We start from the raw sequence: 11039 nt of genomic DNA on the forward strand, positions 1-11039 counted from the left end.
AAAAACATGTAGTTGCAAATCGTGACAATTGTACCGTTTATGGGATGGTGTAAAAAACAAAACAGAATGTGGAAATTTAAAGTATTAATATCATGCATAGCATAAAAAGTACATTTTTAGTGGTATTTTTATTGACACTTCTATATATCTGTTAATGCATTTACATTTTAATTATCCATGAAGCATGAAAAGACGGATCAATCTGAAGTCGGAGCAGCTCAGCTGGTAAGAGGACAGATTGTCTTTGCTGAAGATGTGATGAAAGCTCTGAATTCAGCTCCTGAGTTAAAGAGTCAAACCTGCTCAGAAACTCTGAGGATCCTGTGACTGGGCAGCTCAGGATGATGTTCAGCTGCAGCTGGAAGCAGAAGCTTCCAGTTCAAATCCTCTAAATGTTGTAGAAAGACTGATGTTGGTTTTTAAGGCCAACAGCCAAAAATAAAGAGTGAAAAACTTTAACAAAGTCTTTCAGAGTGTGTGGGAGAGTAGCTCACCCTGATGGGTGAAGCCCTGGAAGATCAGTAGGACTGGGATCAAAACCTCTGAATGACTTTTTTTACCCTTTAGATGCCAAATGAAGGAGTTAGAAAACTGCAGAGGCTGTAACTGTGTGTAACTGAGTAACTGTGAGGATAGCTCAGGGGGATGGAGACCTGGCTCAAGTTCAGCAAGTTGTAGGTTTGAATCCTACAGCGTACAGGTGATCAGTTCCAGACACCATGAATTTAAAGCTTCTTAAGGACCTGGGATTGAATGTCTTCATTCCCCACATCAATTTTCATGTCCAGTGGCCAAAATGAAAAGATAAAAGCGCCACGAGAACAAGGTTGAGTGTGAAGGGTTCTTGGTGGCGTGGTGGGGTTGGCAGAGAACCGTAAGTCGCCAGTGGCGCAGCGTCTAGTTCGAATCCTGCCCGTCTCAGGTACCTGGATCAACAAAACCATCCTGCTCCGGTGGGTTGGGGAGGGGGCCGTGTCCCCTCCCCGTACTCTGGGGAGGTAACAACTAGGGGTTATAAATCAGAAAACTAAAACTGGCTGGAATTTTACTGGTACCATAAAAGACTGGATTAGAATGCTATTTAACATCATTTATAGCAGGATGTAACATGCTACTTAAATGCAACTTGAGACAGTTGCTGAAAGGAAGATGGTGACACACTAGAGACATGACTGTCTTATGAGAAATGAATGTAGTACAACAAGTGCCTTCAGTAAGAACAAGTAGATACAGGAGCTAACAAGTAGCTAAACTGCAGTAGAACAGGGTTTTTGTCAGCCTCTGAATTAAAGTAAAACAGAGCAACGATCGACTGAGCTCTGGAAGAGAAGTGAGAGGGAGGGAAGGAAGGGATGCTGTTGGGTTTGGAATGTTTGTATGTTGGAATATACTGATACTTAACACATGTTAAGGGAACTGTAAAGAAGCAACTATGAGTCCAGGTAGTAAAGTATAGGTAGTATTAGTAGTAGTATATAGGGTTCATGTACGAGAGACTTGTGTAAAAATATAAATTGGAGGATGGACTTACCAGATCCATCATTTATTCACTTAATCTAATGGGACATATGAACACATGATGACACCTGTGGTACAACCCTTTTACAGAGGTACAAGCACATACATAGGAGGCCCCACCTACTGAACTGCTGCACACCAGGCCTGTAAGTGTATTTACATCATCGAGCTGCAAACATCCAAATACATCATTACAGACCTGGGGTGTATCCTATCCTTCATACATGGGCCACATACATACATCATCATCATCATCACAAACACATACATATCATTCTATCACAGGTGTCATCTGTGTTGATCTATCCCTACTTTAAAAGATCTTACTTCAAGGGGGAAGTTAACTCCCCCTTGTGTTCTGGCGTCCTGGCTCCCCCTTGCCGTAGCATTTAGTGGCCTCCCAGATTTGAACCCTGGTCTCCCGAGTGGGAGGTGGAAGCCCCGCCAGCTGAGCTAGTCAGCGGCTCAGTGTGATGGGCTGATAGCTCCAATAAATTTCTCTTTGCAAGTCCCAATGAAGAGTTAAAGAAGCTTTCTGAGTGATTCACCTCTAAAGGTATGCTAGGGAATTGAACCCAGATCTTCTGCCCCAAAAACCACAGAGGTAACCACTACACTGTCAATTGTACTGATGCTGTAACAAGGAGTCCGGCCTTTAGCATTATGCAAAATGTGGAAAACCTCATCCTGCATGGGGTTGAATGATGTTGTGAAACAACAAACTGAGGTGCTGAAGCTGCATTCAGCTTCTATGCTCCACATGTCTGGAACAAACTTCCAGAAAGCCTCAGATCAGCTGAAACACTCAGTTTATTTAAACCAGGTTAAAGACCCACCTGTTCTCTGCTGTATTTCACTCGTTTTTATGTAGAAGTCAAAATCTAAATCTGGTTCTTTTAAGCTGGAATCATGTTTTAAAGGTCCCATATTATACACTTTATTCCCAATCTGAGACCATTCATTAATATCTAAATGAAATATTTCCGCCATGGTATGGACAAATTGACCCTCAGTTTGAGTGCAGCGGCTTCTCTTCACCTCCCTCTTTTTAGCAGCTTCAGAAATGTGCCGTTTATGGTGGGCGGAACCCTGGTGGAGCAGCTCAGCTGTTGGCTCCGCCCATCGCATCGCCCGTCATGAGGTGATTGACAGGTTAATATATTTTCAAGCTATCAGACTAATAAGGCCGAAACGATAAAATAACTGCCAGCTCTTACCTCTCCAGCTGTGTCACGGACAGTTGGTATTGAACCTGGCTTCAGCTTCAAACGGTTGGCGAAGCCTGCTTTCCATGCCCCCATGTTGTGGAAACAGTCCTCTTTGAAATGCTGGCCACAGACATGCAAAACCTTTGGAAGTTTTCCGGGTACATTTCCTCCAAAAATAAAATTAATCCACTCAGTCCTCGTGGGTTCAGTGGATGGAAGTAAAAAAAACGTTTTCGTGTTCATTTATGCAGCCACAAACAGAACAGTGCTTCTGTCGCTTAGCCATGTCCGCTAACGAGGGTTGCCGAAGAGGGAAAAACACTGGGCGCTAGGTGATTTTTAGAGGGCGGGCTTTGAGAGCCGGTAGACGGGTCCATCGCTCTGTGGGGAGTGGTTATTGTCCCTTATGACGTCATAACGTACACGCTTTCAAACAAGCTCATTTCAGCGCTTACTTCCCTAGAGGTGGAGCAGGGGAGAGAGAGCGCCTGAAAGAGTTTCACACTTACGGGTCTCCTACACATGCGGGGGGACCAGTATGACTGTTCCAAAACCATTAAAAAGTGAATTTTGCATAATATGGGACCTTTAATATTGCCTTTCCCCACATGGAACTTCATTTCTTGTATTTTAGATATGGCAATCTTTGCCCTGTAGATGCTGCGCTTGTGCTGTCGAGACACTGTCAGGACCATAATATTTATAAGAGGAAGTGCTGGAACTGATTCAAATTGACATATACTGGGAATATGGTTCTAAAACGCCCCCTACTATTATTTAATCTCTCAGCCCCAAACACTGCTTTGACTGCAATTCAGCCCCGCCCCCCATGAACAGGAAGCTCCATCCTCTTAACCCTTTAATACCTGTCAAACCAATTCAAACTCATTAGTGTCATCCTTCATCAACTCATGGTTGAAAATCTGAACATGTTTGTACAATAACAACTTTACCGCCACCTAGTGGTCACTTTAAATTCTGCTACAGCTACTAAGCATGCTGCTTATTTTTATTATCGTATATGTTGTATATAATTTGCATATAATTTCTTAGATTTTTCTTCCCTTTTCAGGTACAGTTGTTTTTTCCTCCAGCAATATTAATATCTTATCTTACAAAATCTCTGATTCAGTTAAATCAATTGATTGTGAAAAGAAAAATCAAACTAACACCTTGATTTTGGAGAATTTTTTCCCTTCTATTCAAATATTCCAAGAAATTCCTTCTGTAAATCCTCACTTTTTTTTTATCTGTACAGTACTTCTTCTTCTAAATCTCACACAAATTAAATTCAGACACGATCCAGGATTCCTTTGCATCATCTGTATGTCTAGTCACAAAAATTGTAGGCTCTTTTGAAAACTCCTTCAACATCCACCATCTATTAATTCAAACTGCTTTAACCTTATAAGTTCGGGTTTACTGTGTGGTGTTATACACATTAAACGTAAACTCAGCAACTTCACTAAAATCAATTCCAGAGGGACATATGGTATTTTCCTACACCATTACATTATCTCACAGTTTTGGTTTCTTTTGAAGAAAAAAAAAGGCTCATGCATTATTATTTTTTACTTTTTATTTTGTATGTATTTACACAATATACAAGGTTTGCACACAAGAGTAAAGAAATGTTTTCTATGGTAGAAAAATGGAAACACATCCAAAAATGAGGCTAAAAACATAAAACTACCAAATTAAACATCAGTTTCACTCTTAACTCACAGGATGCACAAATTTCTGACAATGACACATGACTAGGCTTTCAGAGTTACCCAGTTACCCCTAATTGTTTTTATTTAATTAGCAGAACTAGAGGTGAAGATATCTGCTGCTGGATTCGTCATGGGTTTGTGGTACAAAAAAAGAGTAACAGGAATCAATAAATCCAAGAATCGGTTTAAAAAGAAATGACTGAATTGTCCTTCACCAGGTCACCAGTTCAGTCAGTGACTTGCTTGACTTGCAGTGACTTGGTGAAGAGGCTTGACCCGAACAAGGCGGGACAGTCCCAGTCTCAGACCGTGACCCGGGGACTTCACTGCTGGACTCTGGGACGATGGGGGACTTCTACCAACTTGAGCTGAAGAAGATGTAAAATTAACCTTCAGTTTTTATACCAGCAAGTAGCTCAAAGCCTCGCGATGACAGTTATTCACCAAAGCCGTACCTGGTGGGTTCCACTTGGGTATCCTTCCCCCAGCTGGGCTCAGAGAGGCTGCAGGCTTCGATGTGGAAACTGAGGAGGATGAAGCAGGTCTTGCTGGTGCCAGTTTGGCTGTTGGAGGGCTCCTCACCGTCGTGGAACCTACGGGGAAAAAAGCGATTCTTACAACCATGTGGATCTAAAACTGCAGCCGTAAGTTAAAAGGGCTTCGATGAGCCTCGGGATCAAACCTGCAGCCTGTGTTTTACACATTGAAGGTTTTGATGGCTGCTTTTCTCTTTTAGAAGCAGGAGCTGGTTTGGTTTTGTCTTTCTTGGTTGTTTTCTCCTTTTTAGTCTTGTGGGCTTTTTTTATGGTAAATTCCTCATCTTCACTTTCACCAGGCTCACTGAAATCTTCATCGCTTTCCGAATCTGGAAAAACCGTTATTCTTAATAAATCTAGAAACACAAGGAAAATGGTGACTGAACTAATTATGGAGCAATGAAAAACTAGAAACCTGGAGTCATTTTGGGTTGATAGTCCTCATCTTCATCCTTTTTGGTTTTCACCTCAGCAGCTTTAGTGGTGGATTTCCTCTGAACGGCAGAGGACTCTTTATCTGCTGTGATTCTGTCCAGGCCTAAAGAAAATAAATAAATAAATAAAAACTGGGAAGCTGCAGTAAAAAAAAATAAATCAAGTGCAGCATACTGGTCAGATGTGAGGATGCAGACAAAGATTTTTTTAATTTTACCCAGAACTGCACCATTCACGCTGCAGTTGGACAGGTACAAAGATGTTGGATCTGTGTTTTCATCAATGGGGATTTGAACTTTAACGTCTCCTGGAAAATATTAAGAGAAAATAAGTTTAAACTCTCTGGTAACATCAAATACAATCTTTATTGTACAAACAAAAGCGTACCTTTACTGGTGAGAAACTCCTTTGTTCCATCTGCGTTATTAAGCAACGAAAGTGTGATGGCCGCCTCGAGATCTCTTTCATACAACTTCTCATCCAGTGGTTTTCTAAGAAAATGCATTCATGTTTACAAGATTTAAGTCATTTAAACTTTTTTTATTCCTCAAATACCTTTTCAAAAGGGTATTTTAGCATGGACTGATCCATAAAACTGTCTTTCAGTGATAATTTATTCATACTGAGCGGCCAGTGATCATGTGAACGGGCCGAATACACACCTGGCAGGTGTTAAGAGCACTAATATTCACACGTCCCTCTTAAAGCACACAAGTAACTTAAAATATTAAGTTGGTCTCTTTGCATGACCCAACTTGCCCTGAACAGATTTATGTTACTGCATGCTGAATATCAGCTAACTCTTATTACTGCTGGACATCTATTTCTGCACTGTCCCCAGTTAGCTTAATGCGGCATGCGAGCCGAGGTGAGAATATGTTGCAACGTAAAGCCGTCTTCACAGATCTCCGGTGAGTTATTTTTGTCTTTATCATTAAATAGAGTAGGTCTGCAGTCTAAAAACAGATATGTAAAAAAAAAATAAGAAAAACAAAGCGATATACACTGCAATCAAAATGTGTTTTTGATTATGTAAAATAATGTGAATCAATCAAAAAACAACAACACTTGCTTCCAGGAAACCTTTTTCCTTCCATTTACTCCTCCTTCACCATTCATCAACACTGGACCAGCTATACGGTTTATCCTTTACTTATTTAACTCAACATCAAGCAAAACTCTTTTTTTTTCTTGCACAAAAACATTTTACATTGCAATGTCTGTAATTTTGCTCTCAACTCAGTTTGTACAACTGCAGTGTAAAGACAAAAATAACACAATCTGTACTTTGTATAAACCTACTTATATAGTATATCTCATTTAGTAAACCTATAATCACATGAGTTTGTTCTTTATTTAAACAAAAATCAAGGAGAATTTGCTCAGTTTCTCTCATCTGAGTGCGTAAAAATATTTATTGCTGCCTTAATAACTTGATATTTTCAGTAGTGGTATGTGATGCCATGGATTTCCTTTCAATCTGAAGTAAAATTCAGATTGGTGTTGATCATACTGATTCTGTACTCATACTTTGTACAAAACATAGAAGTGCTTGGAAAATAAAAATAAAAAGAATGATAGTTGATAACAGTGCTGCATGTCACCAACATTTCCTCCCTCTCTATCTAGAGAGTGACCTGTGCTTGCAGCACCAGTCCCTCTCCTCTTCTTCACATCGCCTCACCATAACTTCATTATATTATGTTGATTTTCAGATTTGTTTAATGAGGTTTGTGTTATTACACCTCACTGGCTGAAATAGCTCACAGACAGAAGAAGAAGTAGATCCAACTAACGGGGCATCATTTACACAAGATCCTGATCATATAGTAACTTTCCACTGTGTTCCTGTTAACGAGGATCAATTCAAGAACATTAAGATATTTCAGTACTGAGCAACGCACTAGTTTTTGATCACATTTGTGACCTACCTGCTTTTCTCGCTGTGTGTGACTTGTGAGTTCGTCTCTTGACTGGACGACTTGCTTGAAGATTTCTTCTGTTCCTGCCTTCCATCTTCTCTGGCCTTTTTACTGGGCGGTGCTCTCACATGGGCAAAATCATCATCTTTTCCAGAATAAGGACAGAAAATGGAGACATCTTTGTTGACTGAGGAAATTTGTTATTTATTTATTTTTCCTTCTTCTTTTGTATGAAAGCACACATCTTTTTATTTGAAATTCCTGGAAAACACCTAACTTGCCTTGGTATAATAATTTATGGCAGTTGAGAAATGTCTTATGGATGTTTATATTTTCTAATGAGATCACAAGGAGTACACTAAATCCTGTTAATAATCAGAAGAGATGCTTGAAAATTTAAACAAGCTCTGTGATATGAGTAAAAAACCCAGTGGAACAATTGAGGCAAGAACATTTATCATTTAACTCACCATCATCAAAGTCCTTGGCTTCGCTGTAATTCACAACCTTCGTCTTTCTGTGCGTGAACAATAAGCACAAACGGTAAGCAACAATCAAGTTAAATGAGCACATAAACTGGCTGTTAAAAAACTGTTTACTCGCCTTGATGGCCGGTCCATTGCTTTAAAAAGTACAGGACAAATATTGCTTTTAACTTTGCTAATAACCACATTAACAACGGGTTAGCTGCTAAGATAGCGCTGAAGAACAAGCACAAGCTTGCTATGCGAAGTCGCTAACTTAGCTTTATTTGCTGGCAGCATGAAACCTGGAATGAAATTAAGTGTCTGTTATAACTAACTCAAAGATTAAACTAACCTAATGACGATACTGAGTAACATGATGGCTAAGTAAATATAAAGAGCGTCATCGATTTTCAACCAGCCCGCCTGAACTAACAAGAAGTGACGTTTTGTTGACCAATCTGTTGAACACCAGCAGCAGATTCGTCAACTTTTATAAATTAAACCGTAACGGTGTAAGGGTTTCTCATACATAAAACAACCAGATAATGTATTAAGAGACATTATATATTTCAAGTTATCTATTTATTTAATTATTTAATGGCGTACGAAAGTGTCGAATCCGATTATGTCAAATAGTTTAGCCGAGTGGCTAATTAGCTACTACAAAACTATGCTCAACTGTCAGCAGTTTAATCAAATTTAAATAGTCTTTGGAAGGTAATGAACACAAACAAATACAATTTATATTTATCTGTATGGTTGATATATGTTTGTAAAATCTCGCTATTTTCATAACTGAAACATGGACGTTGTGATGATGGGACTTCCGGCTCTTTTTAAAGACTCAGCTCTTTTGGTCGGCTCTCTTAGAAGAATCAGTTTTTGGTTCCCAAATGGCTATTCGTATATTATCACTTAGGAGCCTTTTAATTGAGTGTAGGTCACAGGAAATGTACAGGGAATCAGATTTTAGCACACTACTTTGTATATCAGGAGATTTTAGACAAATTCACCACAAAACTGGTGATCTTTTTTTTAAAGTCATGCAAAATGTATGCACTTAGTCCAAAAATGTAGTTTGCAATGTGCAAGAATGTGAGCAGTGTTTGTGTATTAAGAAAAGTAATCCAGTCTGGTATAAGGCTCTGTTCACTGGCATATGTTAAAGGATTCACTTAATCAAGAAATTTATGTTACCAATAATCATACTGGGTGACAACTCCACTTAGATTTATAGCATCTGTTGCCCAGTAAGTAGCACAAAATGATCAGCATCAGCCTCACAGTTAAAATATAACTTGGATTTATATACTTGATTAGCTGTGGTTAATTCATCTGACAAAACCTTTTGAGGTTTCAGCAGTTATTTCAATAAACAGCGAGGGGGTTGGACATTGAACGCTATCTGTGAGCTGGAGAAAACATTTCCTCTCACAAGTTAAAGACATTTTGAGACACTGTGTGCCTAATAAAGTCTAGCAGTTATCCATGCAACACATGCAGTTACAGGCTACCAAACCTAAGTTTGCACAAGCTTACATGTGGGTGTTTGTGGGGGACCACACTTAAAAAAATAAACATTACTTACTTAAAAACTTATAAAATGAATATTTGTACTGTCTTTTTAGTTGTCTAAATAATTTATTTATTATGTACAGTACTTAAAAGTTAAAATAGTGTATGTAGGTTATTATTTGTGATTATTATATTCAAAATCAAATTAATTTACATGAATTTGTACATCTGTCTGTATTAAAAGGAAAACTAAATTGTATATGATATTATATCCCTCAGAAATAAAACATACAGATAACACGGGCAAAAATTATTGCAGCGTTTTTAAGAAAAACTGTATTACTTGCAGGTTGTGGCAGCACTTTTTGTGGGAGAGAGGTCAAAGAAGCAGCCAGCGCTCCAGCAGATGGCAGTACAAACCTAATGGTGCAGGGCCTCAGATCAGAGGTACAAAGTCTGTCCAGCTGATTGACATGAACGTGACACGTCCACAGCTGCCCAGTCGGCCACACCCAAGGCGGAAGCAATCAAGGCTCCCTCTGAAGTGTGTAAAACTGAAATCTTACCGTTTTTGCTGCCCTTCTTAGAGAGCGCCACTGTACCAAGGGTTGTCATTTTCCAGCTTGTGAGTGGGTGGCTGTCGGCTGTGGTTTGTCACACTGTGGACCTGGAGGAGACGCTCAGGGATGTGATGTTCCATGTCTTTGTACCCAGACAAGGAAGGAAGACATGCAGCCGTGGGGCCAAAGGTCCTGTGGTCACACATTCCTAAACTCCTCCAGTGCTGCCTACAGCTGTGACCAAAATATCTCGAGTCATGCTAACTCTGCAGTCATCATCATGCTTCCATTTGCACATATAGATGTTTACATTTTGTTTGTGACAATGTCACGACAGCTGCAGTAAGGATAGGCTACTTGTTAACCACCTGATTAATCAAATGGTAATATTCTCTTGGCTTAAGATAACCATGAGATAGCAGTGACATTTATCCAGCACTGCCTAATATATATTTCTGTTTATAAATGTACAGATTTATGTAATATTCAAGCTGCCACTCCTGCTCTCTATGATCCCAAACAATATTTAAAGTTAAATGTAAAACAAACATTTACTAAACTAAAAGTATTAACAAGCTCTTAGATAATAATTTTGGTTTAATTTCATTTGTCAAACATTGACTGGGGTAAAAATATTAGATATGTGACTGTAAATGTGCCTCACTAATCATTTGGTCTGTGCACATTTGAGCCAGTGATGTGCCGTCCTCAGCTTCTGCTGTTATTGTGCTGGAGTTTTTGTTATTGTGTTTTTTAACCCACTGAGTTAGCCTTATGTTGTATGTCTGCCAGCAGCATATTTCCACACTTACTAAGACTGCCATTTAATTTTGTGCAAACATTCATGCAGACAGAATGTACAAACATTTTCATCAGACAAAAAACTGAACTTTGATGACTGAGATGGTGAACATAGCTTCTTATAACATCATTGTGGATTCTTAGTCTTGTTTATAAAGATCTAGACAGAAGATGTTATAAGAAATTAATTAAACCCATTACTATAATAACATTAAAGACGCACTCCGTAACTTTTTGATTTTAAAACACACTCCACATTTCTGAAGCGGTTGCTGCTCAGCAGCATCCTGAGGCTGAGAAACCACACTATGCGACTTTTTCATCCAGGACGGTGTGTGTTATTGCAGCTGAGCTTTGCTCTG

General features: G+C 39.2%; 1 protein-coding gene across 2 annotated transcripts; it reads right to left on the minus strand.

The window, feature by feature from the left end:
* Positions 1 to 4296: 4296 nt before the first annotated feature.
* rad51ap1 (RAD51 associated protein 1) lies at positions 4297 to 8614 on the minus strand. 2 transcript variants are annotated; one of them, XM_041976936.1, is made up of 9 exons: positions 7938 to 8614; positions 7805 to 7851; positions 7344 to 7479; positions 5800 to 5903; positions 5630 to 5719; positions 5393 to 5515; positions 5124 to 5306; positions 4897 to 5037; positions 4297 to 4809 (listed from the first exon to the last, which is right to left on the minus strand). In XM_041976936.1, exons 1-9 carry the CDS (start codon positions 7952 to 7954, stop codon positions 4673 to 4675), a joined length of 978 nt encoding a protein of 325 aa, XP_041832870.1. In that variant the 5' UTR covers positions 7955 to 8614; the 3' UTR covers positions 4297 to 4672. The 2 variants fall into 2 exon arrangements, with proteins under 2 accessions (XP_041832870.1, XP_041832871.1); XM_041976937.1 differs by having other exon boundaries at positions 4897 to 5034; positions 7938 to 8610.
* Between the last annotated feature and the right edge of the window lie 2425 nt (positions 8615 to 11039).

The sequence above is a fragment of the Melanotaenia boesemani genome, chromosome 23 (genome assembly GCF_017639745.1).
Source record: "Melanotaenia boesemani isolate fMelBoe1 chromosome 23, fMelBoe1.pri, whole genome shotgun sequence".
In the NCBI taxonomy this organism is placed as follows: domain Eukaryota; kingdom Metazoa; phylum Chordata; class Actinopteri; order Atheriniformes; family Melanotaeniidae; genus Melanotaenia; species Melanotaenia boesemani.